At 36.9% G+C, this 17,716-nt stretch overlaps 4 protein-coding genes across 7 annotated transcripts; 1 reads left to right on the top strand and 3 right to left on the bottom strand.

Moving 5' to 3' along the window:
* Positions 1-6: 6 nt before the first annotated feature.
* Positions 7-7,547, bottom strand: LOC127246615 (synaptonemal complex protein 1-like). 3 transcript variants are annotated; one of them, XM_051268083.1, is made up of 18 exons: positions 6,996-7,547; positions 6,853-6,902; positions 6,330-6,537; positions 6,122-6,247; positions 5,933-6,031; positions 5,037-5,713; positions 4,709-4,957; positions 4,499-4,627; positions 4,341-4,409; positions 4,146-4,256; positions 3,691-3,798; positions 3,501-3,611; positions 3,330-3,416; positions 2,636-2,698; positions 2,443-2,550; positions 2,257-2,343; positions 2,070-2,132; positions 7-1,803 (listed from the first exon to the last, which is right to left on the bottom strand). In XM_051268083.1, exons 1-18 carry the CDS (start codon positions 7,159-7,161, stop codon positions 1,690-1,692), a joined length of 2,625 nt encoding a protein of 874 aa, XP_051124040.1. In that variant the 5' UTR covers positions 7,162-7,547; the 3' UTR covers positions 7-1,689. The 3 variants fall into 3 exon arrangements, with proteins under 3 accessions (XP_051124040.1, XP_051124039.1, XP_051124038.1); XM_051268082.1 differs by having other exon boundaries at positions 7-1,794; positions 2,636-2,722; XM_051268081.1 differs by having other exon boundaries at positions 2,636-2,722.
* A 122-nt stretch (positions 7,548-7,669) lies between these two features.
* On the bottom strand, positions 7,670-9,175 carry LOC127246617 (multifunctional methyltransferase subunit TRM112 homolog A). Its single transcript, XM_051268085.1, has 2 exons — positions 9,011-9,175; positions 7,670-8,303 (listed from the first exon to the last, which is right to left on the bottom strand). The coding sequence occupies exon 2, from the start codon at positions 8,280-8,282 to the stop codon at positions 7,914-7,916; it is 369 nt and encodes a 122-aa protein (XP_051124042.1). The 5' UTR covers positions 8,283-8,303; positions 9,011-9,175; the 3' UTR covers positions 7,670-7,913.
* A 398-nt stretch (positions 9,176-9,573) lies between these two features.
* On the bottom strand, positions 9,574-12,514 carry LOC127246465 (histone-lysine N-methyltransferase ASHR1). 2 transcript variants are annotated; one of them, XM_051267879.1, is made up of 14 exons: positions 12,374-12,514; positions 12,122-12,273; positions 11,926-12,051; positions 11,771-11,825; positions 11,568-11,695; positions 11,148-11,236; positions 10,997-11,078; positions 10,808-10,912; positions 10,634-10,724; positions 10,423-10,542; positions 10,233-10,339; positions 10,081-10,150; positions 9,938-10,001; positions 9,574-9,856 (listed from the first exon to the last, which is right to left on the bottom strand). In XM_051267879.1, exons 1-14 carry the CDS (start codon positions 12,471-12,473, stop codon positions 9,691-9,693), a joined length of 1,455 nt encoding a protein of 484 aa, XP_051123836.1. In that variant the 5' UTR covers positions 12,474-12,514; the 3' UTR covers positions 9,574-9,690. The 2 variants fall into 2 exon arrangements, with proteins under 2 accessions (XP_051123836.1, XP_051123835.1); XM_051267878.1 differs by having other exon boundaries at positions 10,808-11,078.
* A 37-nt stretch (positions 12,515-12,551) lies between these two features.
* Positions 12,552-17,014, top strand: LOC127246467 (biotin--protein ligase 2-like). The gene is made up of 11 exons (XM_051267880.1): positions 12,552-12,803; positions 12,886-13,162; positions 13,247-13,308; positions 13,421-13,569; positions 13,904-14,024; positions 14,182-14,337; positions 14,698-14,743; positions 14,872-14,944; positions 15,119-15,195; positions 15,326-16,365; positions 16,461-17,014. Exons 1-10 carry the CDS (start codon positions 12,677-12,679, stop codon positions 15,378-15,380), a joined length of 1,143 nt encoding a protein of 380 aa, XP_051123837.1. The 5' UTR covers positions 12,552-12,676; the 3' UTR covers positions 15,381-16,365; positions 16,461-17,014.
* Positions 17,015-17,716: the final 702 nt, after the last annotated feature.

A 17,716-nucleotide genomic window follows, 5' to 3' on the forward strand; every position in this document is an offset into this window, starting at 1 on the left:
CATGCTAACAGTTAACAAATTAGATACATCTCCGGATATAGTGCAGATGATGTCAAAACTGCATAATGTGTGTGTATTTATGTATGTATGTATGTATGCAAAGGAGATGATGCATCATCTCTGAAAAAGAAAACAAAAGAAGGATGGGGATGGGGAGGGGACACTGAGGGAGACATCATTTCACAAACTGACAAAGGAGCATGTGTAAATTATTAAATGGTAATTAGCAGAGTGGTGTAGAAGGAATCTGAGTGAGTAAGAGAGCTTCTTTAATTTAATCAATAAATAAACTAGTACTACTACTACTACTACTGGTTATGGCCAACTGCAAAGGCCCACAAATAGATGTATCTCTAAGTGTGAGCTTATTAATTGCAGTGTTTTCCGCGCCCATTATAGGAAGGACGGACGTCCGGATAACTAGGACGCATTTTCTTTATGGGCTTGATCATTTGTTTATAAACAACTATGGTTTGTGTTTTTTTAAACTTCTTTAAACTATTTATCAAAACATTTCCTTAAAAAAATATCTAAACAAACCCATAATTTTTTGCATTGTGGCTGTTGGGATGTTCTTGTGGATGAAAATGAGAGTTGAATTTAGATGTCGTGGTCTGGCGGAGATTGAAGATTTGAATTTTAAATTCTTGTTACCCCAAGTGTCAGAATAATTCCGTGCAAATTTAAGTGGGCTAGGCAGAAGAAAAATCTAATAATCGTACTAGTACGAAAGCTGTTGGTTTATTTATTAGTCACTTTAATTGCATATTTATTTTGAAATTTAAATGTCCAAGGTCCACCATTCATGGTTTTGTGTAGAAAAAGAATTCCTTTTTTAATAAAAAAATAAAATAAAAATGCAGTAGTGGGCACGCAAATTTGGATGTCTAGAAATGAGAGCGTTGCTAGGAACAAGATTGCACTAATTACGTCATAATTAATGATGCTTTGAATGAGAAAGCTGTTTTGATTCTTCCTGCCTCGAAAAATCATATAAGAGCCCCATATGCTATGGAATAAAGTTTCGTACTTTTGTTACCCACAAAATCAGATTGATGAATAGATGGCACACAATAAAATCTACTTTAAATAAAATAACATATAGATGCTCCCAATATGATAATATTTGAATCTATAATTTCATGATGCATGAAGTTCAGGAAAAGCTGCGTATAAGATGAATACCATTCACTTTTTACAACAAATTTCAGTAAAGTGCACAGAGACAAGCAAGCACAAGTTGAATAGATAGTAAATTAAGTTTATTTAGTGGAGTTTAGGGAGCAAGTTCCTATACTAATGGAAAATTACCTACAACTACTTTAAGTGCTAATGAAAATATGACTCGTGTCTGCTTTTGTGAAAACATGTTCCTAAACTGACCCTCGTGACTGTGATTATTGTGATACTAATGTGAATAATATCAACACGTTTTAAAAATACTAACATCGAGTAAATGCATGAAATCACAGGTGCACTAGCAAGTAATACAAATAGCAGTCAAGCCATAGATCGTTCAGTGAATGAGAAATTGTGGACATTGTTTGTAAGAGATGGAAGGGTGAACAAAGGGCATGCAAGAAACTTGACTACTATCAAAGTCTTAATTGTGCGTAGTGTGTAGATATTGCTCTCCAAGGCTATTTTATGTAGAGTCAAATGGCATGTTAAAGAACAACGACGATACCTTTAATCGAATGCGTAGGGATCATCAACATATGGATTCAATGATCCTTCAGTGAACAAATCACCTATGTTAGGTGCATTTGGATGAACACCACTACCTTTGACACCCTGCAAAAGCTAATAGAATAGTGGTAGGTCATCATAATGGGTTTCTTCAATTTGTAAGAAGCAGTGTGCATGGCAAGGTGGTTGTATACAGGGGATATGATTCAGATATATCAGCTTGTCAGGATTTATGAGGACAGATGTGTAATGAACATATGAGAAACTTGTAAATTTAATATAGCTCTAGATCTACCCCAAGATTAAACATAGATATGTGAAGGAAATGACTTGAGATTATAAAATACATTTGAGAATGATTGCTTAGTTAAGATACTTACCTGATTTTCACATTTGGGTGTCTTTGTTCTAGGAGTGTTTCTTTTCCTCTGCTTCCTAGGATCCTGGGACAAGGCAACAAATGCATAAGTAAAAACATTATTTGCCTGTCAACTAAAGCAAGCTCGACGGCACCTAAAGTATTTAGCCAAAAAAAGTAAATAATTACTATCACACACAACTACCAACCTCAAACATGACTGTACTTCTAGTTTTCTTTCTCTTTGTGATTGTTCTACCATTTGATGTTTCAATTTCATACTCGTGGCGAGTTACCTGCCAAATATAAAGTGTTAAAAGGAACAGGATACACATACAGGCACCACCACCCAAAGGAACAATATTTACAAATGATATGAAACAAAATTGCATCACCTTCCTGCTATGGTTAGGCAAACTCATTGGAGTTCCAGTATTTACATTCTCAACATTTTTCAACAAATTTGAAATTGGAGTTTCTGTTGCTTTCAGGTAAGGAGGTTCCTGGGAATAAAATTGAAATGCAATCAATATTACTACAATGTTTGTTGAAAGGTATAGGAAATACTAGTTTTCTTCCAAACCTCACCTTCTCTTCATCGTTTCTCTTCGATTCATGACGAATTCTTGTGCTTCTGTCTTTGTTTCTCATCTTTGTGGAGGAAATAGAGTAAGTCTGAGAAGTATCCAATTAACCAAGTAATCGCATGCTTTCAAAATTCTAGTTCATATAAATATGCAAAGCAGCAACATCTTTTCAGTGCACAAAGACAAATTTTACAGCATCATCTAATGCATGACTGGCTCTGTTTGGTAATAACATGTATTTATATCTCCAATCAAATGAAAAAAGAGAATCAAAAATCAGAAGATCTTTTCAAGAATAATCATGAATTTATAGAACTTCTAAAACAGTAATGGATTTCTTTGCAAAAGCAGGAGTAATCTGTTACTGTTATTATAGTAAATAAAATTTTGCAGAAATTTTGTTCATCATATCATCAATCTTAATTATAATCACTTGATAGCTATTAACCTTAGAAAATATAAGTGCCAAACAAGGTATTTCCTCTTACAGGCCAATGTTTAAGTATAGGGAACAGTTCAAAAGCTTAGCAGATGTGTGGTCATCTGATCATTTCATTACAACTTCAATGTCACACACACAAAAAAAAATAAAATAAAATCAAGCAGTAAAATAATATTTAAAGCATTACTGCAGTTTCAAGACAAACTTATATTTATGTTTGTTGGAATGTGAATATTATTGTCATATTGCTGACCTTTTTTGAGTTCACTTCTTGGTCCTCTTGTGGATTGTCACTCATTACTTTCCACTGTAGCTGCAGTAAGGCTCTTTGCCTCTCTTCCTGATATATAGAAGGAAGGGGAAAACACAGATATGAATACTGCAGTAAAAATGAAAAATCATATAGCACACAATCACTGAATACCTTTGCCTTTTGAATATCCAACTCCTCCTGCAGTCTTTTGAACTCATCTTCTTGCTCACACCTCAAAGCTCTTAGCTGAGCTTCATGCTCAGACCTAAGTAATTTTGTTTTCTGCAGGATATATAGTAATAAATATATAATATCATCAAATCCCTTATAAATTTGAAATGAGATTCTAAAATTAAAATACCTCTCGTAATTCAGTTTCTGCATGAAGTTCGGCGCGTTTTAATTCTTCAGAGAGCTTAGCTTTGAGGTTCATTTCCTTGTTAGCATGTTCCAGCTGAAGGTTGCTAATCTATGGAGAAAACTTAACAAGTCATGCCAGGTTATTTTGGAGAGATATGAGTATATGACAAACCATGTTCACTTAACAGATGACACATGATCGGCATTCCATCCCTGTACAAGCTGTTTAATGTAAGATTTCTACTTCCAAGAATTCCACAATTCAAAACAAGTGGGCATTGGAGTTAGCTCCCATCAGTCTCGCTTGGAGAGTTTTAGTATATTTGTAAACTATGAAAATAAGATCTGAACTATTGTCAGACAGATGTTATAGTTTCTTTTCTATTCATAAGTGCATTAGAAAATTGTTGGTAAGAAATATTTAAGATTCAAAACTATCTAAATATGTTAACTTACCAATGCAGCATGTTCTTCCTGCATCTGTTGCAATTGATGCCTACATTCTTCTTTGCACTCTGCAATCTTTTGCTCACATGTTTTTTCTGTATCTCGGATAAAATCTTCTGCCTGAATTTGACACACAACCATGCCATAAGTGAAAAAATAAAAAAATAAAAATACAACCAATTAGGCAAAAAGCAATAAGTAAACCTTTTGTTTCTCAATATTAACAGCCTCCTCTTTCTCTATCTCGTACTTCCTTTTTATATCACTGATGGCCTGATCAAACTCCAACAGACATCAATCACGTCATGTATCTTGAAAACATATAACTCACTGTGATTCTTATATGCTTGTAACAGAAGTACCTGATCATTTCTCTGAGAAATATCTTTTAAATGCCTTGATAGTTCCAAGTGTTTGCTTTCTAACATTTGATCATACTGTTTCTTGGCTTCCTCAAGCTTACTTTCTCTGTCAGCCAATGAAGCCATAATCTAAAACAGAAGATTAAATGATTAACAAAGCAAAAAATATTGCTTGACCAAAGTTAAACTTGAAGACTTGGCTGAGGGAACCTCTGCTTTCTGCTCTTCAAATTGTTTCTCTATGGTCTTGAGTTCCATAATGAACTTGTTCTTCTCTTCCAGTGAATTCTCAAGCTCAATGATTCTTTTATTCAGTGAGCCCACATTTTCTTCACTTCTCTCAATCTCTCTTTGTAGAAGATCAACTTCACCTTGCTTTTTCATCAAATCTGCTTTCAACTCATCCACAATCCTTTTGCTTTCACACTCTAACTCAGAAAATTTCTGCAGTGCCTCTTGCTGCATGATACAAGAATAATATTGCAGACTGCATTATGCTCCATGCCATGAGTGTCAAATTTCAGTGGATGAACTTTACCCTTTTTGTATCAGACAATATTGAGCTTTCTGTAGAAGTCCTGAGGTTATCCTCCAGTTTGACTACCAAGGCTTGCATTCCATTCTGCTCAGAAACGAGACGTTCTGCTTCAGACTCCAAATTTTGAATTTTCTCTTCTGCCAATCGGCATTCTTCTGCATGTTGCACCATTGCAAACTCCTGTTCTTTCTGAAGCTCAATAACTTTATTTTTCAGTTCATGATTAACCAACTGTAAAGCATTTTTCTCAGATATAACACTGGAACATTCGTTGTGAATATGATCAAACTTTTTCTTTGTACACTTTGAAACAAGATCCTTCTCCTGTTGAGCCAACGCAAGAGATTTATCAAATATAGCATTTAGCTGGCTGATTCTTTCAGAAAATGTAAGGCTCTGATTCTCCAATTCAGTGAACCTCACAACCAACAATGTCACAAAATCTTCAAAATTTTGTATCTCTTTGTTTGCCATTTCCAGTCTGTTTGTAAGAGCTTTTTGGCTAGATATTAGATTCTCGTTGTCTCTCTCCAGTTTCTCTTTGGAGATACTCAATTCAAGCAGGTTGTCTTCTTTTACTCTCATTTCAACATGCAATTTCTCCATTTCCGAAGTCAAATTTTCCAAAGTTACCATGTTTGCTGCCACATCTTCTTTCAACTGTTTTATCTTATCATCTGCTTCACAATGTGAGAAAGTGAGTGAAAAATATAACAATAAAACCTGGAGCAGTTTATTTTTAAAGCACCAGTGGGAGAAGAAATTCGAAATATATAACATAAATATAGCCTAACAAAATTGGACTCCTCTTTTAGAGAAATTTTTTAATCTATTTTGGTAGGTGAGATATTTGGCACAAGTCACGTCTTAGCTGACTAGAAAAGATTCCAGTTTACCTTTCATCTCAATCTGGCGGGTAGCTCTGTCTTGCTCATTTCTGAAAAATGTCTCAAGCTTTTCTTTTTCAAGCCGAAGATCCGTAAGTTCACGGTCACCTTGTTTCATATAAAATAAACACTAGATTACTACCAAAAGGCAACAAAAAGTTACCCACAATAGGATCTAGATCATCTTTGAGAACTTACGAGTTTTAGTTATTTCTTCTGAAGTATCCAACCTCAAGGACAAGGACTTTATGTGTTCATGCAGTTTGTCCAGAGCAACGGATGTTGCAGACAACTTATCTTCAAAATACACCTTATCCTTTTCAGCTGTTAAAAGTATAGGATCACCGTGCAGCCGAGCATCTTCAAAACATGCACACAGTGTGCTATTCATATTATGAACTCGTACCATTCTGAACCTGGACTGTTAACTGCTGCAAAGTTTCGGTGAGCTCATCGCAGAGTGCCTTTGTTGAAGCGAACTTGGACTCAAGTCCTTTCCATTGTCTTTCATCTTCTTTTTGTTTTGCAAAAAGTTTCGAATTTTCATTAAATGCCTTCTGCAGTTTCTCTTCAAGTATGCCAATTTGCTCCGTCAGTTTCTTCAGCTTGGAGTTCTACATATTCAAGGCATATTCTACTGCTTAGTCCATGTATTGTGAGAGATAATTTGCTACGTAAAACTGGTTCGGTGTTCTATAATCTACTCTACGAATTTGAAATTAAATCCATTAACTACACGCTAACATGCATGAATCCTTGCATAAAATATTTAGCACATTCATACCAGTATAAAACATAGAGACACACTCATAGGTCTACTTCTCGTGAAAGTATTTAAAGTCATTTACGTGCGGATAGAATTTGTATTATGTAGAACATATATCGACGCTGATACTAAATGTTTATCTACTCAATATCTTTCTTCTTACCGCAAATTCGAGGTCAGTTTTTGCGGAAGCTTGTTCGTTGAGCAATTTCTCTGAAGATAGTTGAATCATAAAATAATGCATGTCATTGTTCGGCATACATATACTGAACGATAGAAAAAGTACAGTACCGAAGTTTTCATGACCTGCTGTAAGTTTCAGATTCGCAAAACTTCCGGAAGCAACCGAATCTGGAGGCTTGTGGAAAGAACTTGAAAGCATCTTTGCATTTGGAGCACCCGAACTAGATCCAATCCGAGATTTAAACTGTTCCAGATTTTTTATACCTGAAAGTCCGAGTGGTCTATTCATTCTGAAACCAAAGAGAAGAGTTGAAATACAAAAATACTTCTCAACAAAGTATTATCGAATCAAGATGCATAAGCTCCAGAGGAATCGATTGTCATTCTTCGAATTGAAGTGAGAACAACAGAATTATGAAACATTGGACATCTTCATCGTCAAAAGAAATGGGCAAATCCAGCTTCAAAGTACGAAACTTCCAACGAGAGAAGAACGACACAACCCTAACGGCTCTATTTGTTATTGGAACTCAATAGGCTATGATCAAAGGTAAAATGGGATGTATTTATAGTGATCCATGACTTCTCAAGCGGGCATGACTGGAACACGTGAACCAACGGTCAACATAATAATAATAATAATAATAATAATAATAATAATAAAACTCATTAATCCATACTTAGGAATAAATATATATACCAGAACAAAAACATAGCAAAATTTACAGCTTAATTCCCCCACAAACAACAATTAAATTAGAGATGTAAAACACGTTCACATCAGTATTTTTTCCACGTCAAATATAATGAAATTTAAATTCATTCAGCCCATGTAATCAAGCAAAGTATCCAGCAGCCAAAATTTCAGCAACTATCTCATGGACTCTAACTGCTTCTATCATACAAACACAGAAAAAAGGCTGACTAAGGCAGATAATATGCAAATGCCCGACAATTTTTTTTCAAAGTGAGCTATCCCTTCAAACATACTCTTAGCTTTAAACATAGAGCAAAAGGCTCCAAATGGGTGGCACGGCACAATCAGACTTCATCTTCATGAAGAAGCATATTGGGGATTCCCTTGTTGACAGGGAACTTGCGACCTGTCTCGGGACAGATCAATGCCCCCTCCTCGAGATGCAACTCAAGCAGAGCATGGTGGAACCGGTGGAGGAACTCATCAGAATCGAGCATGGAGGATTCAGCACTATCTGGCAGCTCAGAGTAGCCCATGGTTTTGGAGGCCTCCACCAAGGCACTCCATTCAATCTTGGCAAACATGTTCCTGAGGAAGTCTGCATTGAATTCCACCTCCTTTTGCACCACTTTCTCAACTTCAATCCGTAAAGGGAAACCGCTCGTCACCCCTTTAATATTTGAGGAAAGCATGTTATGTGTCAGAAGCCTCATTCTTGTTGCTGAATTTCAACCCTGTGGATGAAAGGATACAAGGTATTATCAGCAACATTGGGTTGTCCTTCCCAGATTCACTTTGGAGAAGAAACTTGTTTTAGAAACACAAGTGCTCATAGCAAACAAACCATAATCATGTTTTTAAAACTTCTCCCTCTGTCCAAACACAATATGAAATAGACTTGTAAAATGATAATGCTCTTATATATTGCAGATAAATGTGAGTTAAAAGTCATACAATTATATAAATTCTACAAGCAACTCGAACAGTGCTTGCTCACAAGATATAGATCATACATAAAACTTCAAAAGGGGCAATTTTTTTTCCTAAATCAAACCTAGATGCATCATCACCAAAAGAAACAGAATTAACTGCCAGTGAAAAGGTTAATGCATCAACGTTACCGCAAGCATGAAAATTCAGATCACAAGTCTACTATATCTTAATTTAATGATTTATAATACCTGGACTTACAAGCATCATCATAATCAAATAATTCTATGTACAAACCAAATTTACATATTCCAACGAAATTCGTAGTAAACAGATTAAGTAACTATCTAACAGCAATGGAACACAGTAACCCGCCGCCTGTCCTCCATTTTTCAGTATAAAATAAGGGCTCAAATAACCGGTGGTCGGCGGTGAAAATGGCTGCAAATGCTTAAACGAATACAGTTGGCTTTTATCTTCAGTCATAAAATAAAGCCAGTACTGAACTCACAGATTTATCACACGCCTGAAGAAACCGAAGAAGAGGACGAAGGAGACGAATGCTCTGTTGTTGACAGAATTCCTTGCGCAGAAAGGGAGAGAGAGAGAGAGAGGACGGAAGGAAGGAGACTTTATTAGGGCTGGTCTGGGCCGACGGAATTCCTTGGTTGAAGCCGACGGAAGGAAAATTTATTAGGGCTTGTCTGGGCCGGGCCGACGGAAGGAAATTGCATTTGCGTTTGATTTCTTGGGATGAAATATATCAGATCTGGTTTATATTTCTAGGTTTTAATTTATAATTATTAATATTTGTATTAAAATTTAAAATTACTGCAAATACAATCTAAAATTAAATTTCATCTTTTTAATTATTTTTCTTCTCCACAATTCTCCAAAAAAAACTTGTATAGTTATTATTATTAATTATTATTTTATAATAATTTAAATATTATTTATTTTCAAAATTGATAATATGTTTATAGAACCTATAATATGTTTTTTAACTCGGAGACAGCCCTAAAATGTATACAATCTTATTAAAAAATCTTATATTTTTAAAACTTATATATCGTGTTCAACTTCCAAAGAAAAATCTATTTAACATATGAGATGAGTTTCAAGGACAACAAAACACAACAATTTTATTAAACTGAAAAGCTGAAAAAGCAGGCAAATTGTGTGAGTAAAAATTCAGTCTTGATGGTGTTGGTGAGTGTTGTAAGAAGCCTCAGCCCGAGCTTCCTCCAACTGAGCATGGAGCTCCATAACGAACCCCGACCTCGCGCCATGAGTGATTCGGAGTACATCTAAAGCCTTCGTCAGTGATCTCGCTGCACCTTCCGCGTCCAGCATCGCCCTGTCGACGTAATATAACACCAATCATGACTGGATTCCGGCAATCCTAAAACAAGACAATGGTTAGACACCAAATTCTTACCACTCAAGTTTCCCACACATGTAATATTGCAGTCCCAGCAAGGGATGGCAGCTCGGATACGCTTCTGCAGACCAATAAGCAGTGAGATCAGATCGAATTTTTTGTTAATTCTTGGAGCAATGAGATTCATCTAAGATACGTACTCTCATAAACCGGAATCGTCAGTCTGCAGTATTCAAGTGCTTGTTCCCAATCCTGCTTCTCCATGAACATCTAAAGAGATGACATTTGATCACAAGCTGTTTTTAATATTACAACAAGAAAAATAGGGTCAAAACACAAACACAGCTCTTACCCTCAGAAGGGTCTCTCGGGTTCGCATGAGATTGATTGAAAACGGATGGCATAGTTGAACCTGTAAGTCCTCGAATACCATGTAAGACGCAATTGCCTCAAGGTTACCTGAATTCATTAAGGACTTTCCCAAAATTGGAACATTGTGAAAACATGTATATTGTTATTATATCTAAAAGTGAAAAGGATACGACCAGAGTAGAGCAACTCCGAAGTTTTTTCTGATCGTAATTCGATTTCCTTAGCTATGTTCTTTATTTCTTCCATGTCCCTAGAAAGTCCACACTTTTGGCATACGAATCCCTTATTATCTGACATAACAAGAATATACCATTTCGAATCCAGATGGAACCTAAAGTACAAGGAAAGCTGTACAAGTTGTTGATCAACAGATTACTTTACCAGAGTCGCGCAGGGTAACTCCATCGCATTTTTCATTCTTGCACCTATAGCCTTCCAGCATCGCACTTTCTTGCATATCTTCAGGCTCTCCCTAAAAGATCAAGCTGACCTAGTTACAGCAATCGGAAAATAGAGATTGTAATATTCACGTGTATTTGAAAGGAACGGCGGTACCAGTTTTAAGCAGCGGATGCAACCACAATCGAAGTAGTATTGCTCTTTGAGAGCCTTTTTCCGTGTAATAGTACTTCCAGCTATGTCTATGTAACTGATCAACACCTGCAGAAGAAAATGGTGAATAGAAAGTTTCAACATAGTGGAAATACTCCATTTTCCAGCAGGCAATATGTGGTCGAAGATTACCTCAGAACCTTCTGGAATATGCTGAATAGCTCGTACCACAGCAGATCTCCCCTCAAACACAAGAACAGCATTTGGCAAACAGCTAGAATAACAAACATATTTAGTGCCAGCAATATGGAAAAGCAGAGTAGCGAATATCTACGGCTGTCACCTGTGATTTATGAGAGAAATAAATGGGAACAGCCCAGTTCCGAGGGGTCTCAGCTCACTGTCGCAAATAGTATGTGCATTACATGCTAGCTGCACGATGGAAATTACAATAAGTTCATCTGTTCTCCAAAAATCGCACCACTCTCGCCAGATATCCGCTTAATAGACTCAATAATGTTTTTTTCTTTTTTTTTTATCAAAAGCTTGTAGCTACCATACAAATCCAACTCTATAAAGGTCGGAACTGTGTTCTACTGCAAGACAAAATTGGATAAACAATCCGTGGCATCCATTTAAAGTTTCCCGGTATCGTTACTACTCAAAACAAAAATGATGACTTGTCACCCATTTGCTAAGTTAACTAAGTGCAGATTTTGCCAAATTTACACCAAGAAAGGAAACAAATGTGACACAAGTGTACCTTGGAAAAAGTTTCTGCAATTCCTTTGATATCCAAGTTAGAAACAGGCCACCGGAGAAGTATCAAACTGACAAGGTTAGCCATCTGGGCATACAGCACAAGTTTTTCCTCACCAATATCGGAGTAATCTACATGAAGAAAATGTTAAATCTGTTAATCATATCATGACAAGCATGAGTATAAGGTTCATTTAGGATACATACGAGAAACCATGGCATCTACAAACTTGTAATCCTCCATGGCGGTAGTCGGCATAATCTAGCAGCAATAAAAACAGTTTAGAATCAGGCTGATTGCTAGCAGATATGATCGTTAATATTGTAATCAAATTTAATCCCAAATTCAAGAACCTACGCACCTTCGAAATTTCTAGCTTCCGCCGCATATAGAGCCGTACCATCAATCGGATTGATGGGGTGATTCGATTCTTCTCATGACTGGGCAAAATCTCACATTCCACAGAATGAAACTTCCAGTCCGCTTTCTGAAATCAATCAAGATCACCACATAATACATTTTCGCAACACGACAATCAAAATATATATTTTTGTTACCTGACACTTGCTGCTGCAATACCATACTAAATGGCAGGCTGAGCATCTCTTTAGGTTTCTTGAAGTGAAACACCACTCGCACTTGGATTTAGGGGATTCTTTGTTCTTGGTCGGAACCGATACATATGGAGTTTCTCTTAAAATCACTTCCCCTAAATCAAGAAACCCTCAAAATGTAAGAAGTGAAAAAAATATCTAAAACCTCAGAATTTCGAGAGGCTTAAAAAAAAGATGGTTTGTTTCTTGAAAAACCTGGGGAGAAATCACGAGTTGTCACAAGACACCGGCCCTTTTCTTGAAGCGTCGAGATTGATAAATCCTTGTCGCTCAGCGCCTTTAGCGGCTCATCCATTGGCGTATTCTCTATGGTCGCAGAGAAAACGGGAAGTTGCAGAACAATCGAAGCGCACCACCGTGAGCAACTTTGGTGAAGATCGTGATTTATTTTTACTTTAGTCCTTTGGTAGGGTCGTTTTTCATTTTAAGCCATTTGACCCATATATATAGAGAGAGAGAGAAATACACACATATATAAGGTTGGGACTGAAACTGGAAATGGCGAAAGAGTATTGTTTTCTCCGCCTGCAACGCTTTGCCTCATTAAACAGATCCCTACCATCGATCTTCCTTCAAAGGTTCAACTGTGTCCTGAAGAGTTCTCGTCTTCCAGCGGGTAAACTAGGTAAAGATTCAATTTTCTTCATGACTGTCTGATCGTGATGACATGAGTAGCGAACTTTTCCCCAGATATTGTTTCGGTGCAGAAATGGAGGCGCAGCAGGGTACAACCCTTGTGCTTAACGGGAAATCCGCTGCAGAAAATGACATGGCAAGGTGTTTGAAGAAGAACGATGCTGTAAAACTCCCCGACGGTTCTCCAGTAAATGTTTACTTGCATTCGGATATTGAAAATGGGCAAATCATTGGTAGTGACGATGCTTTCCGAGTGAGTTCATACATGAATTCTCTCTCAACCAATCGCTTAGGAAAGCTGCTCATTTACTCCCCCAAATTATCTTCCACGCATGACATTGTTTCAAAGTAAGTCCTCCCCCATTCTGTTGGGTTAGTGTGTACACCATTGAAGCTGTATTGATTGCGCGTAAGCGTTATCTCTTTTGGCAGTAATTTCGTTGAGTTGCCTGTTGGAGCTGTGTGTGTTGCTGATATCCAGCTTAAAGGCAGAGGTATTGTTGATTAATGTCTCTGCTTTGTTTCACTATGCATATTGAATTTATTGGAGAGTGTTTGGTTATAATTGTTTCTATGTTATTGCTATATTTGCAATGGTTTATCAAGGTCGGTCCAAGAACACTTGGGAATCACCCAAGGGATGCCTTTTGTTCTCGTTCACTTTACAAATGGAGGACGGTAGAATTGTCCCGCATGTGCAGTATGTTGTTTGTTTAGCTATGGCAGAGGCAATTAACGATGTCTGTCGAAAAAATGTAAGTGCTATATCATTTAGTTCTCCTTGTGCTATTGGCAAGAATTTCTTCTTCTATATTAGGCCTTTGAATAAATGGCGGCTACGATGTATGAAAAAGAAGATCCATTTAGGCATTGGTGGTTTCTTACCATGGCACACATCTTGGAATGGTGAAAAACTTGTAATTTTCCAATTAGTTGAAGCTATATTTTCCTTCTATTCTATATTACAGATGTACATTTGAGTTTAACCCTTGCCTTTGAATTTAAAACACGGTTGTCCGTCCATCTGTTGTTAATTTTATTATTCTATCATCGATTGGGCTATTCATATTCGAATACCATATGTTTCAGGACATGCCTGCACTTGATGTTAGAATAAAGTGGCCAAATGATCTATACTTACATGGTCTTAAAGTGGGAGGCATTTTGTGCACATCAACGTATAAATCTAAGAAGTTTAATGTCAGTGTTGGTAAAAATTCTTTCTTTTGACAATCTACTTTGTAAAAGTTATATATCTAATCAAGCCTTACTTGAGAGGGGACATAACCTATGTTAGATTTTGTAGGGTACTCAAATTTGCTGAGTTATCTATTATCTTTGTCCATTTTTTAAAAATGATTTTGTAGGAATTGGCTTGAACGTGAGTAATCAGCAACCAACTACATGCTTGAACGCCGTTTTACAGAGATTGGGATGTGTTGACCGGCTATTACAACGTGAAGATATCATGGCTGCTTTCTTCAATAAATTTGAGAGCTTTTACGATATTTTCATCACGCAAGGTGATCCCTTCTCCTTTGATATTACTTAGGATCTCCCTGCATGTTTGGTGACACTGATTAATTCAGTATGTCTTATCTTCACCCAATTCATACTAAAATTTACCTCTTCTTATTCAATAGCTTTTAGACGAAAATTGAAAATTAACCAGTAAATCGCCTAGTCTATCTTTTGTTTTCATTTGGATGTAGTTCTTACATCATTGAAACAGGCTATATTTCAAAATATTTTATACTCAATCACCTTAATTTAGGAAGCAAGTTGAACGTATAAACTACATCTTAACAATTTTAACAGGTCAAACTTCTATCTTTTTCAATAAGCTGTTGCCGAAGTATTTATTGTTCATTATTATTAACCAGGTTTTCAAGAATTAGAAGGGCAGTACTACAAGAGATGGCTGCACAGGTGAAACAATTAAATAAGTGTTTCCCAATAGAGTGAATGATAACAGAAGTGAAACGGATCAAACAAGTACTATCTTTTTTTTTTTTTCATGTTGAACCCTTTTCCCAATTCATTTGTATTGGATGCAGTGGACAGCGCATTATCGTACAGGAGAAGGATGATGATACGAACCAAGTCTCAGAATATGTTGTGACAATCCAGGTTAACTTTTGTCATCAGGAATCGTAATCACAAATAGCTTCTTGCATTCTGAAGGAAGATATCAAACTTTTCAGTGTGTATGCTAAAACAACTGTACAAATGGATGTGGCCTTTGTGTGGTTTCTTTCAAACAATCGAAATTTGTTCTGTTAATAACATCCCTTTGGCTCACAGGGTCTAACCTCTTCCGGGTACCTTCTGGCAATCAGTGAAGACGGTCAAGCACACGAACTTCATCCTGATGGTAACAGGTAGTAAAAGAGAACTCTATTAGAACATGTAATCCAAGCTTCTTTAATCAAAGCTTGTCTTCCTTCCCATTCATCTTGAACAAGTATTATTATTACTACATTGCAATATGAATCTGACATATGGTTACAGTTTTGATTTCCTTAAAGGGCTTGTGAGCAAAAAAGTGGGAGGAGCAGAGCATTGAAGTAAAACACCATGTGGAAATGGAATGTGGAGTAGTCGTGGGTTGTAAGAATACATTTTCTTAAATATAGCAAACTTTTTAACGTCGCCTGTATCTTTATCTTCATTAGTTTAAACACTGAAAGCAACACGTTTGTGCCGTGTTTTTTATGCGTATCACATTTGGATATCTTATCTTCTTTGCAATAAGATGATATTATGTGACCCTCCCTACTTCTCGTTGTTTAAATTAAGTAACAAAATTACAACAATCAGATGAAAAATAATTAATAATTGCGAAAAAAATTAATTAAAAATGCGAAAAAGTAGGAAGGCAATTACTTTGCAAGAAAGCAACAACATATTTGATATGTCTAGAAATTTCCAATCAAATGTCAATCGTCTTCCCTAAAAGTTCTCTCCCACATTCAATATCCATCTCTAATCCCACAGGTATGCATCCCCTGTAATTTATATCCATTTGTTTCTATATTCCTCGATTTTGATTCTGTTTACCAATCAAGAGCCGTTCTTGGGGATGGATTCAACAATGAGTATCGGAAGCTAATCCTGCAATGCATTTGTTCAGCTGCGCGGCATCGATGAAAGCCAGTAATTCCCACGTGTCGGTGTCGACGTCATCGCCGGCGAGAGTTCACAGTTCCGGGCGGGATTTCGATTACTCAGCCAGTAAGAGGAACGGCAAGAACAATCTGGGTCGGGAATTGAGGATTAATTACGCAGTTGGGAATGGAATTTCTGGAATTTTGCACAAATGGGTGAATTTCGGTAAGGGATGGAAGGCCCGGTGGTTTGCGCTGCAAGATGGAGTGTTGAGTTATTACAAAATCCACGGGCCGGATAAGATCGTCCTGAATAAGGAATCCACAAAAGGGTCCAGAGTGATCGGGGATGAATCCATGAAATGGATTCTCCGGCAACCGAACGGCGACAACACGGAGGAGAGGCAAAAAGCCGCCGCCGTCGGCCGCGAAATTCATGTAAAGGTTCATAAGACATTCCTCCTCCTCCAAAACTCTATTACATTTGCATCCTTAATTAAATTCTCGATTTTGTAATCTTCCCTCTCTGGCTCGCTCAGGTTTCATACATCCGGGAGAGCACATCGGACGACAAGAAATTCTCGATATTTACAGGGACGAGGTGGGTCCATCTGAAGGCGGAGACGGGGGAGGTTAGGACAACATGGATAGAAGCATTCTACGCCGCCAAGGAGATGCTCCCGAAACTGGCCAAGTCGGAGCGGCCGGCGGTGTCGACGGAGAAGCTCCGGTGGATATTGAGGAGGGAGGGGCTGAGCGGCGCTGTGGTTGAGGACATCGAGCGGATCATGAAGGAGGAGTTAGCGTCGGTGCAGAACCAGTTGACAGTGCTGAAGCAGAAGCATTGGCTGCTGGAGGAGACGCTCCGACAGCTGGAGGTGCGTGTAAAGATTAGTACAAAAACATCACCGTCGTCTTCTTCTTCTCCCCAAACCTGCTACGCCACCCCTACCGCCTCCATTGCTTGTGCAAATTAGACTTGCCGACATACATACATACGTACATTTGTGTTTGTAGGCAGACATTTGTTAGTTCGATTGTACATAAGATGGCTCTTCAGTTTTGTATGTACAGAACTCTCTGTCTCTCTCAACTCTCCTCATACATATATATGTACGTATTTGTCAAACGGTTCAAATTGTGGTTTATATTTGTCAGTCGGTACGGTACCGATTGAACCGCTATATGCTCATTTCCTTCTAATTTTTTTTCTTTTATTTCTCAATTTCTTAATTTTTGTTTTTAATATAAACCAGGTTTTGATTCCTATTTTATTAACGGATGTTTATTTTGTGGAGTTATTAAAAAAAATATTTTATAATAAAATTTATAAAAATATTAAATTTAAATAAACAAAAATACTAGTTTTATACTAGAATTATTCTTTTTCTATTATGAATAACTAAAAATATTATTTACTTTAAATTTTTTAAATTTTAGTATTTTAACTCTGCTGTTAAAAAAAAAAAAAAAAAAAAAAAAAAAAATTTACAACACATTCTATCCAATATTATTTTAATATTAAATTTAAACTAAAATTATGCCAAACTTATCAAACAATCGAAGAAAATCAACGCAACCTCTGATCCGATGGAAGTGAACAGCGGCAAGAAGGTTGAAGATGAGTGCAACGATGTAAGTCTGGAATTGTAATTGTTATTGTACGTATATATTGTTATGAAAATTTCAGGAAATCAAGATGAGAAAACAAAGACAATAGAACACAAGAATTTGGTAACCCAGTTCGATCACAAAGATCTACGTCTGGGGGCGCTGCCAAGCCAGGAATTTTACT

This window comes from Andrographis paniculata, unplaced genomic scaffold, assembly GCF_009805555.1.
Source record: "Andrographis paniculata isolate CXL003 unplaced genomic scaffold, ASM980555v1 Contig30END, whole genome shotgun sequence".
Taxonomy (NCBI): domain Eukaryota; kingdom Viridiplantae; phylum Streptophyta; class Magnoliopsida; order Lamiales; family Acanthaceae; genus Andrographis; species Andrographis paniculata.